Below are 21709 nucleotides of genomic sequence, written 5' to 3' on the forward strand. Positions count from 1 at the left end.
TGCCGGTAACTCTGGTTACCTTTTCAGATGGTCATTCGAAGTGTAATGAAAGACATTTTATGTTGTCGTTTTTTTGATATTAGTCATAATTCAATTAATTCTGTGCTTTGCATGTGAAATAACAAAGCATCAACACCTCGTATAGTGTTTTCTAAATGTCATTTATTTTTGAGAAATGTCTGTGTAAGCCAGGGGTGTCAAAGTCATTTTTGCCGCGGGCCACATTGTAGTTATGGTTTCCTCTCGAGGGCCGTTATAAATTTGGGGAACCCATTAGAATGTTTAAATCCCTTCAAATATTACATATAGAGCACACAGCGAATTAATGAATAACTCGTTTTCAAATCTGAAGTCAAGAATAATGACTTTTATTGTGGTTGACATCCAAAAATATGAAATTTTGGCTCAGATTTTAGCAATCATCATGGAATTTAACAAGTTTGATGTGCTTTCGCGGGCCGAAAAAAAATGATGTGGCGGGCCGGATTTGGCCCGCGGGCCTTGACTTTGACACCTGTGGTGTAAGCTCTCAGTCATACAGGAGTAGTCCATGGATGAAAAGGTTTCTTTGCTGCTACCAGCAAAATTTTAGTTCCCTGACGAATCTTTTCGGATGGGAAGCGAAACGTCCGACACCTTCAAAGAAGTACAGATGACGGCTGAAGAAACCTTTTCCTCGATATTTTCAAGAAACAACAATGGGAGCGTGTCAATGTCCAGCAGCAGTGCAGTAGGCCTTTTTTGTGTTGCAAATTGTAATCGGCCGTTTTATCCGACTCCAGAGATACTCCGGGCGGTGCCATGGTTGAGGAAGTCATGCATGTTGAACTGTGGGGGTGTGTGTGTGTGTGTGTGTGCGTGCACATGCGCATACTCTGGAGGCTCGTGATCTTCTTATTGCTCAATTAGGTAGCTTCAAAGTGTTTCTGAGAGCAAAATTATCATACAAGTGAAATTTCACAAGTGTCAACTGCACAAGTTGTCGTGATAGACATTTCCACGGTTGGCTGTCTCATTTATGACACTATTCAGTGGAAATACAAAGTTGTTGAGAGCCTTGAGACTTCATCGGAATTAAAAAGCTGGCTGATTTTGAGAAAAGCAGAGCCTTTTTGAGAACTATTGCCTTGCATGTCATTCCCATTTTCGAATACATTTCACACAAGGTGCTGATATTGAAATTGATTTACATTGAAATATGCATACGTTGTTCTTGTCGTAATGCTCAGGATTTACGATGACTTGACAACCTTTAAGTCAGCTTTGTATCCAAAATTGACAGTTATTGACCAATGCATTATTTATTTTTTGAACTCAGCTGAGTTGCCGACTTTCACGCTGTTTCTGTTGAGGCCAGTTTCCCGCTGCCAGACACAAACATTGAAGGTGCGTGCGTGCGTTTGTGTGAAACCCCAAACGTCATTATAAGGTCTGTCAGGTTGAAACACGCCATTTCTCTTGAAATCAACGTCTTACACAAGAGCCCCGAGGGCCCACCCGGAACTTTGTCCTGGGAAAAGCCGAGCGTCCGTCTCAAGTTCCAATAACTGGGATGGCGCAAGAATAAACGCCTCCAGTCGGCTTTCTGAATATGTGAAATGTCCGAGGGGGTTTCTTGCTTATCCGGCAAGCAGCTGTTTGCACTCGCTAAACTCGCTGAACTCTTCATTAGTGACGTCTTGACTTGGAATTAGGTCCAATCTAGGAGCTACAGTGAGACCTCAACTTACGAACTTAATTGGTTCCCAGACAGAGTGTGTAAGGCGAAAAGTGTGTATCTCAAAAAAAAATTCCCATAGGAAACTATTAAAATGGGAATAATCAGTTCCCGGGTTTCCATTAAATATACTTTTCAACTAAATAAGCCTTAAAACTACACACAACATTGCCTTATTCTGTGTATAATAAACGTGCTATTGTATTGTAATGAAAGAAATACACTGCATTGTATCACAAAGTCACATTATTTACATTTGTGATGGTCATTTATGGCTTGATGGAATGGCGTTGGAGGTCGAAGGTCAAAGGGAGTTGCTGTTTGGAAAGAGAGGCACATTACATGAGGACTGTAATTAAATAAATAAACTGTGCTGTTAAATAGATTTATTTTTGATGGTCGGTGATGGCTTCTGGAAGGAGAGTCACCTTCTATAAGGACTGTTGATAACGTAACCTCTGGTGCTGTTCGGTCGTGTGCTTCCGCCGAAGATCACTCCGCCAGCCGTGGTGGGTGTGTATTATGAAAATAGTGCTTATTATAAGGTTTAATTTTCAGAAATCTGACCTTTGTAAGACGAAAAGTTTGTAAGATAAGGTGTTTGTAAGTTGAGGTCTCACTGTATGTCATAATTATCTCCCAGCTCGATTATTATTTTTTGTTTGTTTGTTTGTTTTGCAGAGCAGTTTTGCGAATCAATGACTTCACCTGAGGAGAACTTTTAGTAAAAAATATGATCATATGACAAATGATAGAATCTAGAGATTTTATTTGTGAAATTCACATTGTGAATTTCAAACATATGATTCTAGGAAGGCTAAACATATTTTTTTAAAGCTCTACCATAATGTCGTTTTTATAGTGTTTACAGGCGTATATTTACTACATGTGAACAATAGAAATTTTATTCCAGATTTTCGCAGCCAACATCGAAGTTGTCATCTTTAATTTACTTTTGCCGACAACTTAAAATGATGTGGCCAGCCACATTTGGCCTGCGGGCCTTGAGTTTGACACCTGTGCGCTACCTAAATCTGTTGCAAGCTAAAGCTGTTGGTAGCCAAAGCTGTTGCTTGCTAAAGCGGTTGCTAGCAACAATTGTTGCTAGCGAAAGCTGTTGCTAGCAAAAGCTGCGGCTAACGAAAGCTGTGGCTAGCGAAAACAGTGGCGGAATAAAGTTGATGCTAGCCGAAGCGGTTGCTAGCTAAAGTGATTGCTATCCAAAGTGATTGCTAGCCAAAGCGGTTACTAGCTAAATGCTGTTGCGAGCTAAAGCTGTTGTTAGCTAAAGCGGCTGCGAGCTAAGGCTGTTGCCAGCTAAAAGCTGTTGCCAGCTAAAGCTGTTCCTAGCTAAAGCTGTTTGTAGCTTCAAATGTTTCTTGCGAAAGCTGTTTATAGCTAAAGCGCTTGTGAGCTAAAGCTTTGATTCTTCTTCTACTTTACTTTTACTCAATTCAATCTGTATTAACCCTTTCAGGGCACAGCAGTTCCTACAGTGGACATATTATCTTATTCTTGTGCCGTAAAATGCCCATTTTTGAGCGGCAAACTGCAGGTTGCTATTTTCAAGCCTTGCGTCTGATTAGATGTTGGAGTTCTCGATTGAGCGGCATTGTATCGTAAACAAAGCTGGCCAATTGTACTCGTGCGGCGGTGTTGACATGAGCCAATCCTTGTGAGACTCATCGAGGAAGACATTGAGATGCTATCTTGATTCCTCTGACCGCGTCGCTGCTCCTGCATTGTTTCGTTGCCCTTTCCTTGTTAACAGTCCGTGCACTTCTGTCATTTCCTCTCCCCACCCTTCCCCCCCCCCCCCTTATTCATCAGTCAGCGTTGCTCCTATCGGCCGCAAGTGGACTTAAATGTCGGCCCGCCCAGGCTAACAAATCACACATCACCACCCGGGCCACACGCCGCCACTTTACAAGTTTGGCATAGTGTCGGCATGTCTTACTTACGGGCGAAGCACGGCTGGAGTCAGACACAAGTCGTGAATTCCCGTTAGATTATGTTGTGACAGAGTAAGATTGTGTGATTTGTGACGTGCTCAACTCGAGTTGTATTGTATGCTTGAAATTTAGTCGCGATTCGAATTAATTTTCGTCACGTCAATTCGAGACTTTGGGAAACGTCAAGGGTTATCGTTGAGAGTCACTTATAAAATGAACATGTTGAACACTTAAAATACACTGTCTGTAAGTAAAGAATCTGCTTTAAATTAGATATCAAGTAGACAGGATGAACTTAGTACAACGATATTTTGGTAAAGTTCTTACTTTTTAATATACAGATATACTTTTTAACATCAGAGTTACGACCAGCACGATTTGCGACCACCCGTACGTAAGACCATGACCGGCAGGTCATGGTCTTTTTTTCACTCCTGGCACCGCCAAAGCGCAAGCAGCCGGCAACACGTCCTACAATTTGGGCCAGCCACCATGTCTCACAATCGCACAACAATCTACTGGGTGACTACACGCAATACAGTCGTTATACAATGCAGATACCATCTCGGTAACATCTCCTGTGTACAGTACTACACTGCTTTTTTTCCCTTTGGCATCTGCCTGAGTGTCGGGTGACCTCTTCTGGCCGTTAGCAGAGAGAGCGATTTTTCAACTGCTGTATTCTTTACGTACAAGTGTTTTCTTTAACCCACTATATCAAATCTAAATACAGTAAAGTCTCGTTATATCGATATTCAAGGGAGTCCCAAAAAATAGCGATATAACCGGGACTATCGATATATCCGACCCTGTTTGCATGTAATTTTCTCCGTGCGTGCATAGAAATAGTATCGATATAACCGGGACTATCGATATATCCGATATCGATATAACGAGACTTGACTGTATAAAATACAAATTGATAATATGAAATATAAAATGATAAAAACGACACTAAAAGGTAAGTATAAAATTTATTAATGAACTGTACAGTAAACAGTTTTGTATACATTACAGGTACAGTTATACAGTAATAGAAATCTATAATACGAAATATAAAATAAAAATTACACTCAAATTACAATTAAGTCATAAAATGTATAAATGAACTGTAAACAGTTTGGCATATAATACTATTCAATCGAAAAAGTTGCTTAAAAACAACACAATGACATAAACTATCCTCTTGTGTAACCGTCACGTCAGCCATTTTGAATGGATCCCGACTTACGACAGTTTGACTTACGACCGTTTGACTTACGACCGTTTTGTCGGAACGGAACCCAGTCGTAACTCGGAAGTTACCTGTATTGATAAAATTGCTCAGTCTACCAGATTTTGGCGATAGGTTTCCGTTGCCCGCCAGCGATTTTTGTTGAGCAGGGTGCGGGAGGGACAATAACCATGTTATTTCATGGTTGTAATGCATCATCCGAATTTCATGGTCCTCCATGGATAAGAAATAACTCAAAAGTAGTTATTGTTCACCGCACATCCTTTGTCTTTGACATTTTGCCTCCAAGGACCGAGGCGGGACAGGAGGCCGGCCCCTTTTTGCTAAGGTTCTAATTATCAAAAGCAAAGATCTGTGAGGGGGAGGAAGAGCGCAGAGGCGTCCTAAAAAAAAATAGCAAAATCACACCCCACGGGGTAAACGACTGCCAGGATCCCAATTTAAAACCGGTAAAATTTGGCCAACATTCTGGAAAAGCTAGTCTGTTGGACTGTATAAAAATAAACATCAACACACGATACAAGAAGGCACACTTGGTTAGCGTCGTATTTCGTGGGTTTAATTTGATTGTATTGGATTTTATTTTCATATATTTTCTGCATTGGCTGCCATTTTGTCAGGCGTGCCTTCCGCCTCTCGACTATACAGTCGGCTGTTGGACCCCTTTAATTAATCATACTCTATTCAAGAGACTCGCCGTTAATGACTCAGATGATCAAGAGACTCTGTCGCTAAACAAAGAAGAAGAAAAAAAACAATCGGTGACATTGTGAACATTTATTCCGAATTTTAGCAGAAGTTGTCATCTTTGATTTGCTTTTGACAACCACTTAAAATGATATAGAGGGCCACATCTGGCCTGCAGGCCTTGCGTTTGACACCTGTGTGCTAGCCTCAGCTGTTGCTAGCTAAAGCTGTTGCTAGCTAAAGTGATTGCTAGCAAAAGAGGTTGCTCGCTAAAGATGTTGCTCGCTAAAGATGTTTCTCACTAGAGCGGTTACTAGATAAAAGCTGTTGCTAGCAAAAGCTGTTGCTAGCAAAAGCTGGTGCTAGCTAAAGGTGTTGCTAGCTAAAAGCTGTTGCAAGCTAAAGCTGTTTCCAGCTAAAGTGGTTGCAAGCTAAAGCGGTTGCTAGCGAAAGGTGTTGCTAGCGAAAGGTGTTGCTAGATAAAAGCTGTTGCTAGCTAAAGGTGTTGCTAGCTAAAGGTGTTGCTAGCTAAAGGTGTTGCTAGCTAAAGCGGTTGCTAGATAAAAGCTATTGCTAGCTAAAGCTGTTGCTGGCTAAAGCCGTTGCTGGGTAATGCTGTTGCTGGCAAAAGCTGTTGCTAACGAAAGCGGTTGCTGGGTAAAGCTGTGATTCTTCTATATGACGTTTATTCTATTCAGTATGTATTAACCCTTTCAGGGGACAGCAGTTCCTACGTTGGACATCTTATTCTTGTGGCGTAAAATGCACATTTTTGAGCGGCAAACTGCCAAGAGACTGCGTCGCTATACAAAGAAAAAAAAACAACAATCGGTGACGTCGCCGGCGCCTCTGTGCTTGGGAAGCGAAAGAAGAGGACGCCGCAGATTTTTACCGGGCTGTCACATCCTCTCCGCAACACACTGACCCACTTTTCACCCGCCCGACTTTGGCGCATCGGCGACGGATGCGCTTCTCCAAAGCGTCTCGTCCCGCCGCGGCCAGACTAAACAATGCGTCCATGCATGCGTACCGTGTTTATTTAACACCCGCTCAATAAAGTCGGTGTTGTTTTTATCCTTTTTTGAAGCTTTGACTTTTGCTTCTTTGTCTGTTCATTTTCAATTGTCTTCATTGGGGAACGGGTATGATGGAAAATGTCTGGACAGGTTAGTCAGTCTGCCTTTTGGATAATGCGCAAGTCGGAAAAATGCAGTTTTCGATGTCGCATTCTGACCTTTCACTGGAAGCACTGAAGCGATATTTACATAGAATTTTCCTCCCTTAAACATCCTAATCTTATGTTTATGTGTTTGGACTTGGGACTCGTCAATATATGCACGAGAGTATAAATGGGATTAAGTCATTTTGAAAACCAACAGAGGTTTATTGATGCATTTTTTATGGCTACCGTAGAATACTCATGTAATAAAACAATGCTAGGGTAATTGTCAGCTTTCTGCTAGATTAAGGGTGTCAAAATCGTATTCTTTTTTTTTGCCTCCGCGGCCACATTGTAGTTACAATTTCCTCCTCCTTATGAATTTGGGGAAGCCATTAGAATGTTTGATCCTCTCCACATATTATATACAGAGCGCTCAACAAATTAATGAATTACTAGTTTTCAAGTTTGAAGTAAGAATTAATGACCGTGATTGTGGTTTACATAGAACAATTTTGGTTCGGACTTTAGCGAGCATCATGGGATTGCTTTCACGGACCGAATTGAATGATGTGTCGGGCCAGATTTAGCCCCCGGGTCTTGAATTTGACACCCGTGCGCTAGATTTTTTTAAGCCATCATTTGTTATACATAAAGATCTAGTACTGGTTATCACCTGACTGTAAATGGTTAAAAAAACAGGATCTTTTTTAGGTGAATTGAATGTATGGTACACTTTTGAAAATTGATGACAAATCTTTGGAATTGAAAAGTGTGACGTGGAGCGCCATTCCCGAATATATTCGGGTTTTGATTTTTTCTCAACAGGTGCTGATAAAGTGCTGGTCAGACCACTGGCAATGTTTTGGGGGCAGCATTTGCCTTTTGGCCACGTTAGCGCGTTGGTCCAGCTTCAGCTATTGTTATAGTGCTATATGAATCAAAATGTATGTATTGTATTGCATTTAGGACAGGCACCCTAATTTCAAGCTTAGATAACTCCAGATTCATATAATTTAGGGATTAACTCTTTTTTTCCTCATGACAGAACATAGTCTGTTTCTTACGCTGCCTTGGATGTTTATGTATGTCCTAAAACTCAATATTCTGTGGGTCCAGGAATTTCCCTCCCTCCCTCACATATATCCATCTGTGAGAACAACCTCAGGGGGGTGATGGAATCTTGGCCTCCAACTGATTTCTAACGGCCTGCCAGAACGTCGCATTTGTCTGCAGTTGCCCCCACCACCTCCCCTTCTTGCATGTCAGGCCAACATGTTGGATTCCTTTTAGTGCTGAGCCACCTAGTGGCCAGTCAGTATTATAGTCATTTCCTGTGAGGAATCTGCCATTGAGCCAATGTTCCACTTGGAAAAAATATCTCACAGCACACGAGATTAAATAAAATACAGTAAAGTCTCGTTATATCGATATCGGATATATCGATAGTCCCGGTTATATCGATACTATTTCTATGCACGCACGGAGAAAATTACATGCAAACAGGGTCGGATATATCGATAGTCCCGGTTATATCGATATTTTTTCGGACTCCCTTGAATATCGACATAACGAGACTTTACTGTATCTTTAAAAACGTTGAATCAACCACCAAAAGGTTATCAAAGTATTTCACAATTATTTTTGATTTTATTTTTAAATCTCCCAAAGGTTCTGAATTCTAACTTTCCACCAGTCAATATTTCTGCAGCACGAAATAGGACTGAACATCTTTGCGTTAAATCAAAATAAATCAATTATTTTGCATTAGAAAATGATCAATGATTGTTTTCCAAAGATGGTAGGGACCAAATCAGTAACTGAACTGGCTGGGCTTGCGCTCTACTTCTTCTACAAGGGGAAATTGAGTCAGTAGCTGCTGACAGTAGTCTCAGACTCATCTTTTGAAGTTAAATCAAGGCTTTTGGGTGCGCCTGATACACTGAAAAATACGATAGTTGCAGCCCTAACAAGTCATTTCATATGTCAGTCCCTCATCCTCTTGAGGCAATAGCGAGTCTGCATCATCAGATCCCTGGAAATGTAAACCACACGGCAAACATTTATACTGAAAAGGTGACTTTCTCCTTTCTTTTCAAGTTTCAACGTGCGACAGCGGGACGCGACTTGACAGATCAAGACATCATCACGTGGCGAGAAGCTGTGGTTACCTCCGCAATCATGTTCATCTGACACTCAAACGGTGAGCCGAGGAACCGTTTTTTTCACGTTGGTTCATCCGCAACTTTTGTAGGCGGGCATTTTATGGTGGATTCATCAGCCCGCGTCAAATTGTGTTTGCATTTCAAACTGCTGTCAGCCTCACAACATTCTCCTCAGGGTGTTAGTTTATAAAACGAGATTACCATTTTCTAAATCTCTCTCTCTCTTTAGTTCCACCCTTACATTTTCATCATCTGCCTCGCGTTCTGTCCTAAGCTGTGTAAGTTAAAGGGCCTCAAAAGTATCTATATGGTCTCCACTGGTCTCACTAAAAACAATACTGACTTTGTCTCCTCGATGTACTTTAGCTTCCTTCCAGTGACCATGGGTGAAACTCAGATTTGTTGATGTAAAAATGATTTTAGCCACCAGGCGGTGCTGCTGTACAATGAATGCGTTCTCTGTTTTATGGTATTCAGGACTGTATCTGTTGCTGTGATTTTTGTATTTGTCAGGGTATGGCGGGCTTTTGCTGCAGCTGAGCATCATGAATGTCGGCCTTCTGTGCTAAAGCCTGCATGCTGTGGGAATTATGGACTTCCCCAATGGCCAATCAAACCTCACCCCGACTGCTGCCATCGTCTCAGAGGTGAGGCCACTTGTCATATTGCAGTCACTCACTCAATTTACCCTTTTTAGAAGAAGTAGTGCGTAACTCCAGGCTTTAGTCTTAACGCATAATAATGTGGTGTGCCTTACTTTTAGGAAAACCTTTATACATTTAGATATTATATTTTTTTTTTCATTCATTGAAGGTGCGCCTTATAGTCAGGTGTGCCTTATCTAGACATTCCCCAACCTACAAACGAGATGTTCCGAGCGGTCGTTCGTAAGGTGAATTCATTCATAAGTTGCTTCTGTGTTATATTTTGTATGGAATATATATTTAAAGGACAACCGACGTCACTTTTTTGTTTCCTAACTGACATCAGAAAAAGGTTTTATAGCATCTAAAATACCCAAAACACGCAGTATGGTATTTTTATTCAAATGCAATACATCAATAAAAATGTGCAAAAAATTGAGCTGCGAATTGGGCATTTTCAGAAAGTCCCGCCCCCAGTTCGCAACGTCACGCCAAGACGTCTTGCATTGCTGGAGAATCAAAACAATGGCTTCAGATTCGGAGAATATGCTTTCTTGTTACACATCCAGTTATGAATATGATTCAAATAGTTCTAAAGAGGAAAGCATATGTTTATAATCGATTAAAGAATTTATTCAGTGCCATTTTGAGGCAACATTGGGGGGAAATGTATCACCAAAAAAGAGGCAGAAAATGGCGACAAAGCTCCGTGTGAGGAATTAATCAGCCCGTTTCCACAGGCTGATACATTCCTTACATGGAGCTTGGTCGCCCTCTTCTGGCTCTTTTTGGTGCAACATGATGTTTTCAGACCAAACAAGTAGAGCAAAATATGTTGACGTGATGGAAGGACTGCTACAATGTGTCCTTTTTTCGGTGAGGGGCGTTCCTTCCGTGAAGTCACGTACGGACTCCTCACCAACTCAAAAACAAGCCTTCCGGAATATTAAGCGCGGGTCTTAAAATGTAAAATATAGCTAGATGCGGTGGAATCTTTGTAAATTACGCTCAGTAGCAGTCATTTGAAGCCATTTTACAAATTATGGACACAACTTGTACGGAGGCGTCGGTTGTCCTTAAAGGTTTATATAAGTATGTTTTAAGGCTTGTATAAGTAACCTGTGTTGATTTGTACTGAAAAATAAACATTTAATAAAATATATGCTCTGTAAAGATATGTACAACTGGAGAAATTACTGCATAGGTTACTACATTTTTTTTGTATATATATATATATACCATTGTTCATAACTCGAATGCTTGTATGTAGGGGACCGTCGGTATATAGAAAAAGTTTGAAAACACACCATTCATTGGGGGGGGGGGCGGCTTATACTAAAATATGGGACATTATTAAATATTTTATTTTCTATTTTACTGCGTTTTTATCAGCCTGCTGCGTTTTAATGTGGCACTTGTTGACATGCAGCTGTTGTGATTTTGGTGCATCTGCGCCACCTTCACTGAATCTTCCGAGTAACCCCTGCAATGTACCCCTTGTCAAAAAATACCGAATTACAAGCTTGTTTCCGCATACTTTTTTGAATGGCTTCCGTTGTGATGATACTCTGCACTGTGCATGTTTGTGTTCCAGAGGAGCAGCAGCTCAGACTCTCTCAGTGACAAGGGTTCCTCCGAGCTGAAGAAGAGCTTTGACGCAGTTGTCTTTGACGTGCTGAAGGTCACACCGGAAGAATATGCCGTAAGTCTGTTTGTTTCTGGCTATCCTTGCCCAACTCACTTAATTTATTGATTTATTTATTGACTCAAAGGAATTTTACTGTGGGAGCTTTTCACACATCCTGATTTTTAAAGCTGCATTTGACGGGTTGAAGTTCAGGAATGTTCTCAAACAACTTGTTTCATGTTTCCGTATCCTTCACGTGGCCATATGGTATGTGAATCCCTTGAAATGTACATGAAAATCAAATGAATGCCTAGAAATTGGGCTTGTGTGACGATTCCTTCAAGCCTAAAATTCCATCTTTGACACTCGGTGACCTTGCTAAGGAGTACCGCAATATGAGAGCACGTGTTCGGCCTCATTTTCAACCAGAAGAGGGCACTCTGCTGCTTCTTCTCCCTATTTTTATGGTATAAAAAGCAAGCTGTTTTTGTGCTAAACGTTCCAACATGTGTTTAAATGCTCTCCTCCAGGGCCAGATTACACTCATGGATGATCCTGTTTTCAAAGCCATCCAGCCTGAGGTGAGACGGTTTATGAATACACACAAACACAACACGTCGTCAAATAAATGGAATGAGTTTTACATAATGTGGAGGAAAAACTCATAACTGCTTTATGGCAAGCATGGACAGGATTAATAAAGCGTTAGAGGTGAACTACTAACATTTTAAATTTAGATAACAGTACCAGTAGTGGGCAGTTGCCAACGAGTGCAGTTTTGCCTCAATGGTAAATTGAATTCTTCCTACTTATATAATAATAATAATAATAATATATTTCATTTATACGAGCCTTTTCGAAACTCTCACGGTTACTTTACAGTCACAGGATAATATGTTTAATATGTCTTACTAGTGAGGACAAAGAGCACAACTAATACAAATATCTTAACTCATTCACTGCCAGACAATGAGGAAAAATGTGTCCACTCCAATGCCAGGGTTTTTGTCATTATCACTGAAATTGCAGGACCCACAGTATATTGACTTTTAGGACTACATAAACAATTAATGCGGCTTCAGAAACCTTAGACTCTTCTTTCATCAAAAAAGGCATTAATTCGTAAGTTATAAGGGTCTGGAATTGTCTGAGCTTGAAATGTTGGCAACTGTACAAAATATAATACTATACATGCATATTGATTTATATAGCGCTTTAACAACAGCAAACCGCTATCATGCTACCTCGTGGAAAGGAAAACATCCTTGCCAGAGGTCTGACCAGCGCTTCATCAACACCCCATTCGCAAGAAAAACCAAAACTCAAACAAATTTGGGAATGGCGCTCCACGTCACACTTTTCAATTCCCGCATAAAATCGGGAATGACAGCGAGTGACATCAAAATTATTGTATCGCGCATATTCTTGGTATCAAAAGCTGCATTCGGAAACGTGAACCAGTGTTTGACATGTGATCATTTTTGACTCTTTTGTAACACGCTCGAGCACTTTTATTAAGCTACTTTGGAAGGGTTTAAAAATATAAACAAACAAGTGCCATAACATGTCATTCTTTAAGTCACTGTGTGAGTATTACAAGTCCTCACTTATTCAGTCAGAATGTGAAAATGAGAGCCGGCCTGTTACGGAGATGAAAGCCGCATGTATCTGAGATGAGACGGGGAAGAAGTGGGGGGGGGGGGGGTGTCAAACTTGATTGAACGTCTTTATTTTCCATTTCCTTGTCTTCCTCATGGCCATATAATGCAAAAGGCAGGTGTGTGTGTGTGTGTGTGTGTGTGTGTGTGTGTGTGTGTGTGTGTGTGTGTGTGTGTGTGTGTGTGTGTGTGTGTGTGTGTGTGTGTGTGTGTGTGTGTGTGTGTGTGTGTGTGTGTGTGTGTGTGTGTGTGTGTGTGTGTGCGTGTGTGTGTGTGTGCGTGCGTGCGTGTGTGTGCGTGTGTGTGTGTGTGTGTGTGCGTGTGTGTGCGCGCGCCTCTCTTCTTTACTGTGTTCCCTGGCCAAGTAAGAATGTATTAAATAACTGGTTGTGTAATAGTCTTTTGAACTTGGCACCTGCTAAGTTTTATACTGGACAGCTTTCCCACGTTAAGTGAATTCATTTGTTCTGCCTCGAGCCTTTTTGATATTCTAAACTGTCAAAGTGAGAATATTTTATAATAAACTTAATCAAGTAAGATTACTCAGACTTGAATGTACGAGTGGGAAACAGAAGATGTTTACATAATGACGCCTGTCGCACAAGCAAGTGTATTTTATCAGCATGGTCGCCATTTTAATTTTTTGGTATTCTTTTGGTTTATTTTTCGTATTTATTTGCTAGGTTTTCGTCTTAAATTTTGTTTGGTAATTTTATAATGTGGGGAAAAATGTGCAAATTAATTTTAAACCATTGATCAAAACCCTGCGATGTCAGAATCACACGATCTTGTCCTAATTTCCCGAAGATTTTTATTTGGTTGACTTTTGAGGAATATTTTCTGAGAAAATCTATTAGCCATCTACTAGCTGGCTGGCTAGCTTTCTATCTATTTAGCTTTCTATTATCAATATAGCTACCTAGGTGGCTAGGTATCTAGCTACGTGTCTGTTGGCTATCTATTAGCGATCTACTAGCTGTCTAGCTAGCTTGCTACCTATTTAGTTTTCTATTAGCTATATAGCTATCTAGATGGCTAGCTGTCTAGCTAGCTATTTGTTGGCTATCTACTAGCTGGTTAGCTAGATTTCTATCTATTTACTTCCTGGTTGAGTGAACACTGGCGCGTGACGCTGCCACTGGGCACCCACAGAAAAACTCATCCTGTGACTGTAAAGTTACCTTGAGAGTTTTGAAAGGCGCTTAGAAATGAAATGTATTATTATTATTATTATTATTATTATTATTATTATTATTATAAAATGCTGCTTTGTGTCCCAAATTCCCCCACTTTCACAGGTTTTCATGGCCTATCTTGCAATTGTGCAATTAGAACACATCTATCTTGTTGTTTTCTTTTGGATAAAGCTTTCAAAATAGAAACACAGGGGGAAAAAAATACCTTCTAAGCCGAGATCAGAGGGTCCCTTTGTTTAGATGTTGTAAATTAAATTTCACGCGTCGCTTTGCTCCCACCAGTCCGTATTTGGTCTTCACATAATATCAGATCAGACTTTTTTTTTAATATACGATGCACTTGCAAAATCATTAAAACACCAACTCTAGCCCACCATCCTCGGGATTAATCCAAAGTGCTCGAGTTTATTCAAGTATTCCGTCATGAAACCTAACCGATGTTTGACCTCACAAGTCAATTTGATTCAATGAGAAGCACGGTGGGTGGTCTTGTGGTTAGCATGTCTGCCTCCCGAGAGGAATGTTACAAGTGGCCTCCATCTTTTTCATGCAACGAGTGCTTCAAATGTCGGTAAAATCGTCCATAAATTCAGATACTCAAAAAATGTTGATTTGTAAAGTACATGATTGTACCACCAAAATAAACACTAGAGTAATGTAAGGCTTATTTTCTCAGTTTTTTAAATAGCAGATATTAAGAATATTGTTTTTTTAATTTCAGGAATATTCTGCCCACCCATCAATTTGTCCATCATACCTCAGCTTTTATCCATGTGACTCTGTGCCACCCCAAAAATAACCACTCAAGTAATTTAAGGCTTCTTTTCTGATTGTTTTATTTTTTTTAGCAGATTTTAGAATATTTGTTTTAATACAGTATACGGTAAGTGGTTTTTTTAATATTAGATTTTGATATATTTTTGTCATTTAAAATGAACCTCCCACCCATCATTTTCTCCACCATAGCTCAGCTTTAATCCATGTGACTCTCTACCAGCAAAACAAAAGAAAAAACTAACGCGAGCGTAATTTAAGGCTTCTTTTCTGATAGTTTTTTTTTTGAATATTTGTTTTAATGTAAGGTGAGGATTCTTTTTTTTAATATTATACTTTTGAATATTTTTTCATTTAAAATGAGTACTCCCCACCTATCAATTTTTCCATCATACTTCAACTTTTATCCACAGGACTCTGTACCACCTAAACAGACGCTGGAGTAATTTAAGGCTACTTTTCTGATAGTTTTTTTATTGTAGATTTTTGAATATTTTTTTTATTTCATTTAAAACAAATATAAACCACCACCCATCAATGTTTCCATCATACCTCAGCTTTTATCCACTTAACTGTACTACAAAAACAGACGGTAGAGTAGTTTAAGACTTTTTCTTTTTAGCAGATTTTAGAATATTTATTTTAATATAAGGTGAGTACTCTTTTATATTATATTTTAGAATATTATTTTTCATTTGAACAAGTTTTTTAGCTGACTTTAGAATCTTAGTTTTGATATGAGGTGAGTACTCTTTTTTTTTTTTTTATACATTTTAGAAGATTTGTTTCCATTTAAAACGAATACTGCTCACCCATCAATTTTTTTTCATCATACTTCAGCTTTGCACTGGGGTAATTTAAGGCTTCTTTTCTGATTGTTTTATTGACTTGTTATTTATTTATTTATTTATTTTTTTTTAGCAGATTTTAAAATTTGTTTTAATATTAGATGAGTACTCTTTTCTTTTTCTAAAGGCAGATTTTCGAATACAGTATTTTTTTTATTTGAAACGAATACTGCCCACCCATCAATTTTTCCATCATACCTCAGCTTTAATCCATGCACGTTGCACACTCCCATTTCAACCAAAATGCCCGACGCTGCAAGTTTTACCACTCCAGAGACCCAACTCTTCATGTACACGCCATTAAAAAGTCTTAAAACAATCTTTAAGGCCTATTTGTCAATTGTCTATACCACCAAACTTGACTGCTGACGGTTGTTCCCTTTCACCTGTTTGAAAATTATTCATCTCAAGCTGGGAGTCGGTGAAATATTAAGTGACATCGAACGTTTTTGCTTCTGAAGTCACTCATGGCCATTTGGGCCAAGTGAGTTATGTGGTGTGTGTGCCAAGCATCACTTCAAGGCCTCTGGAAGCATGGCTATCGCATTGCATTTTATGTCAGCATACCTTTCTCACTCATTCACACAGTGGAAATCTCGTGGACGTGTCAGAATTTTAGATTGAAAGATGTTTCTTAAGCGTGGCCTCCTGTCGCCTTAATGGCTTCCGGTGCTGCCGGTCAGATGCAAAGTTAAAGCGAGTTTTGTGTCATTTACAGTGTAAAAGACATGGACGATATCCAAGGATACAATTCGGAACAGTGTCATTGCTGTCAGCTAGAATATGTGTCAAGCGCAACATGCGAATACTCAAAAAACAGGTTCCCTGAGCATCTGTGATGTCATTGTCAGTCGACAGCGGGTAGCAACATTTCCAATCCGTGAGACAGATTTTTTTTTTCTTGTTAATTCATATTTCACAAACACAATAAGACTCATGGGTCACTCGTGGGACAGATTGCAAAGTAAAGACTTGATGTCCACTTCAATACAAGTTAAGAAAAGTTTTTCCGGTGGTTAAGGTGTCTCCAATGAAAGGTGTTTTCCATTTTTCCCAATATATAAGGTGCACAAGAATATAAGGTGCACCTTCAAAAATATATTATATAAATATATACAAGTTTTCAAATATAAGGCACACCACATTACAGTAGAGGCTCGTTATGCATGACTTCTCCAAAGGTGGAAATTGAGTCGGTGGCTAGTAGTAGTTGCGAGACCTGTTGTGGCTCAATATCACTTCACATATAAATTGCACCGGTGTATAAGGCGTAAGGTAATTTTTTTTAAAAATCGAGGCTTTCGGGTGCCTTATACACCAGAAAATACGGTATTTAACTCATTGACTGTAAGACATGCTAAAACGTGTCCACTCCAGTGCCAGGGTTTTTGTCACTCAAATTCCAGGACCCATAGAATATGAGGTTTAGGACTACATAAACATTCAATACAGCATTAGAAACCTTAGACTCTCTTATTTTATCAGAAAAAGAGTTAATTCCGAAATTTTACGGGTCTGGAGTTATATGAGCTTGAAATGAGGGTGGCTGTCCAAAAGACAATGCAATGCGTACATATTGGTTTATATAGCGCTTTAACAACAGCTGAAACTGGAACAAGGCGCTTTCATGGAAAAAAGGAACTGCTGCCCCTTGTGTAAAAGAAAAAACATTGCCAGTGGCCATGGCCAGTGCTTTATCGGCACCCACGCATGAAAAATCAAAACCCGAACAAATTCGGAATGCCGCTCTGCGTCATATTTTCAATTCCCGTATACATTCGTAAATGGCAGCGAATGAGTTAAACATTCAAAAATCCACATTGCCATTTTTTACAGACCAATGACCCCTTTAAAATAACACTTTTACAGGCCAGTGTAAAAGGGTCCATGGCGATATCGGGGGTCTGATGAGCCATCACGGCGCTCTGGCCGGGAATCGCATAGCTCGACGTTGACTGTGACAAAGGTTGCACTGCAGGCTTACCGTGATAACACACATGAAATTTTACTGCTCTTTACAAATGATAAGTCTGGTGGCCGGGGGTGATGGTGGGGGTGCACCTGGCGAATTTGTTTCCTCCAATGGTGCATGCAGGAAAACTTTCTAATGCTGGCTGGGATGTTAGAGCAGATCCTAGCAGGAGTCAGCGGTGCATTATACGTTTGCCTTCATCCCTATCGTAATTCTCGCTCCCCCTTGTTGTTGTTTCTTCTCAAAACAAGAAGGAACAAGTCTGTCTGTTGACTCACAGCGCTAAACTTGGCAACGTACCGCAATCAGTCAAAGGTTCTGCTCTGGTCTCCCTGCAAGCTGCTGTTCACATAATCAACAATCCCTGTTTTCCTTCCTGTTTGACCAAATCCCCCTCCTATCTTTGGTCTCTCACCGCACTCGCGCTTGTTCAATCCATTTTTCCATCATGCTTCGACTCTTGTTCTGGCACGTCGCACATTCTCGGTTCTCGCGGGGTATCCAACGCCACAGGTTTCCGTTTACGATGTAGACACTGGGACAAGGAACTGTTGCGGTATCACTTGTGAGGTCATTCGCCTTTGTGGTTCTGCTGAAGCTGCTGATCTTATTCGGCACTGTCTGGCTGTTGATGTGATACTTGTCGTGACATACTTTTTAATCCAACTGGTTTCAAAGTGTGTCTAAAAAGTTGCTGTTAGTTTTTTTTCTCGGTCGCCCTCGTTTTACTCTTAATTGACCTTTTTTTTTTTTTTACTTTTGCGTCCAGCTATGTCGCGATACGCAGCACATAGGCGTGTTCCGATGTCAGTTGCTTGATTCTAAAATGTTTTTACGGCTATGTTCGTGAATCAAATAGAAATCAACACATATTGTCATTATAGCCTATAGGGTTTAGATTTGTAACACATCACATGCCTGATTTGTGACATCTTAGGGCTTATAATTGCCTATATTAAATAAAATAATATTTAATGTTATTTTAATAAATAAAATAACATAAAATAAGATATGTCTGTGTAAGCTCCCAGTCATACAGGAGTGGTCCATCGATGAGAAGGTTTCTTCAGCCGTCATCTGTACTTTTTGAAGGTATCGGACATTGGACAGGAGGCGAAACGTCCGACACCTTCAAAAGGTACAGATGACGGCTGAAGAAACCTTCTCATAAAATAAGATGAGAAAACCTGTATTTGTCTCGGAATGGAGACATTCCAAATTTACAGAAATTTGAAATTATAAAATATTTTTTTTCTTTTGGGAGTGTGTGATGTATATAAGAAGTGTGTCTATCTTTAACTCATTCACAGGCGATATGAAAAAATGTGTCCACTCCAGTGCCAGTGTTTTTATTTTCACTCAAATTGCAGGACCCACAGAATCTGAGTGAGTTTTAGGACCTACTTAAACATTCAATGCTGCCTAAGAAACCTTAGACTGTCTTCAAAGTCAAAGTCAGCTTTATAAATGTCAAATATGCTAATATGCATGACATGCATCACAGATGAAATGAATGTCCTCTCGGACCCAGCGTGCAAGGCACTTATAATGTGGCTAAAAAGACAGACAATTGACAACAGACAATACATGTAATTTCAGTATGTAAAGTGAGGTAGTGTCATATGTAAAGTGACGTAGTGTGGTAATGCAAAAACAAACAAAAAAGGGTTGACGTGAGGTCTTGCAGAAAAAATACGAGAAAGAAAAATAGTAAAAATAGTCTTCTTTCATCCGAAAAAAAAACCATTTAATTCCTAAGTTATATGGGTCTGGAGTTATCCGAGCTCGAAATGGGAGCGGCTGTACAAATTACAATACAATCCATACATATTTATTTATATAGCGCTTTAACAACAGGTGAAGCTGAAACAAGGTGCTAACATGGACAAAAAAAAAATGTGGAAGGGAAAATACATTACCAGAGGTCGAACCAGTACTTTATCGGCTCCCCCGCAATATAAAACAAAAACGCGAGCAAATTCAGGAATGGCGCTCCACACCACACTTTTCAATTCCTGAATAAATTCGGGAATGGCAGCGAATGAGTTGATTGCCCCTTTACTGTAGCGATTGTCAACTTCGGCCAATTGCGACCTTTGCGTCCATCATCTAGTGAGGTTTATCGCCCAATCTCTAACATCAGCCGCAAGGGGAGCCCATGGGACCTCGACTCAAATTGTCCATCTTGCCGTTCTTCGCTGTCAAAACCGACTGGCAATGATCCAGAGTTAGTCACCAAATGAATCTTGTCATTTTCTACGTAAAATTTCCCGACCACATTCTTTACATACCCGATTATTACCATTGTTGTCTACAACTTAACTCACTTTAAAATGATCAATCTCCGATTTTTCAACATTTGGTCTTGAAAACATTTACTTGAAAAGAGAAATATTTGAAATGCTTAATGTCCACTCCAGGATTCTTTAAATATCTTATCACCTGACAAATCCGAGTCCTCCCTTATTGAACGATGAGCCGAACTGAGTCCGACCCGATCAGTGGTCTAGCGCCGTCTAGACCATAGAGCTCCTTTGTTCAGGAACAGTCACGCAACAGTGTGGGATCCTGGAGGGAATAATAACGTAGTTTACAGAAAGGAAGCACATTATATTAGAGAAACAGTCGACTTCCCTCAGTGACGTGAGCTGCTACTTTCTGGAGCAGCCACATCCTGGTCCCATGCAGCGATGTGATGATCCAGCAAGGGCCCTCCATATCCATGTCTAGACCCCACCACCATTTTGAACTTGGCCCTTAACTCACCGTCGTCTGCTTTAACCATTTGACATCTGATCTTACAAATGCTGAGATTCAAATGTGGTCAAGATCTTGTCGAGTTCCCGTTCCCACTAGTTGCCATACCAACGGTCACCTGGGGGTCATTGTGTGCAGCCGTGACACAGCGGATCATGTTTTGCTCTAAATCAAACCGGCTGATGGGGATTAAGAGGAGCACATTGAAAAAGCAATGTTGAAATTAGCAGCAATTTCTGTGCGTACACAGAAATAAACCACCAATTTACAAAATTGAATGCAAGTAGACCATTGTTTGGGGGGACAATAGTTGAGACGTCAATTCCCCTGATTACTTGCGTGTGTGTTTTCAGGAGCTGTCAAGCTGCGGTTGGAACAAGAAAGAGAAGCACAGCTCCGCTCCCAACGTTGTTGCCTTTACTCGCAGATTCAACCAGGTGAGCATCGTTGGGATAAAAGTCAACCACGTTTCAAAGTTTTTTGCATTCGAGGCACATTACACCTCATTTTTCCACTCTTGCCCTACTTTTGCGTAGTTTAAATTTACAAATGATCCCTTTTCACCCAAACCCTGCATAATAACCTGGAACCTCATCACTATCCTGCTCATGAATCAGTCTAAATGGTCTTTCTAAAATATATAAAATAGTCAATCATCACAATTATAATATAATACCAATGGCGAGGCCTTCAGTAGTGATATGTCTGAATCAATATAACCCTTAATAACTATGACAACAAATAATCGCTGAAATGTGATTGGTTAAATGCTTAAATACAAAAACATACATCTGGAAGCAGCACAACAGGGGAAAAGCAATGAAAGGAAACCGAAAGACAAATTGGAAGTATTTAATAAGAATTCATGGACAAAATATGATTCACATCAGTCTGTGATTCGGATATTTTTAGGCCAGCAGAGAAGGCATTGCAGGCCCTGATGTTTCACTGCTGTATAATACCTTTAAATCTTCATTCTGCGTCTACCAAGTGTAAACGGATGAGATGATTACACAAGAATGCGTTCCCGAGGAAACTAGTCTTTCCAGGCAAACGTGATTCGAGATGATGGGAGCTGAAAACCCCGGCCAAGGAAAATTAGCCACTTGGACAATGGGATGGAGCTGCCGGACTCCTGCCCAGTGTCTCTAATCCCCTCGTCCTTCACTTGTAGTTTTGTTGGCACCCGTAAGCCGAGCCATGCAATTAAACGCTAGGGACAGATAATAATTTACAGATCGTGTTGACGAATGCACAGTGATCTGACTTGATGCACTTTGTCACAAACGCTGACGCGGTACATCCTGTAGTAGCCAGTG

General features: G+C 40.2%; 1 protein-coding gene across 2 annotated transcripts in view; it reads left to right on the forward strand.

The window, feature by feature from the left end:
- ralgps2 (Ral GEF with PH domain and SH3 binding motif 2) overlaps window positions 1–21709 on the forward strand; it is a 69399-nt gene that overhangs the window by 10648 nt on the left and 37042 nt on the right. For both annotated transcript variants that reach the window (XM_089000533.1, XM_089000532.1), the window contains exons 2-6: window positions 8850–8952; window positions 9428–9561; window positions 11153–11260; window positions 11716–11766; window positions 20744–20827. In XM_089000533.1, the coding sequence (XP_088856659.1) occupies window positions 9505–9561; window positions 11153–11260; window positions 11716–11766; window positions 20744–20827 (300 nt within the window). In that variant the 5' untranslated portion in view covers window positions 8850–8952; window positions 9428–9504. The remainder of the gene's footprint in view (window positions 1–8849; window positions 8953–9427; window positions 9562–11152; window positions 11261–11715; window positions 11767–20743; window positions 20828–21709) is intronic.

Source organism: Hippocampus bargibanti, linkage group LG07 (assembly GCF_051943395.1).
Source record: "Hippocampus bargibanti isolate YZ-2025 linkage group LG07, ASM5194339v1, whole genome shotgun sequence".
NCBI lineage: Eukaryota > Metazoa > Chordata > Actinopteri > Syngnathiformes > Syngnathidae > Hippocampus > Hippocampus bargibanti.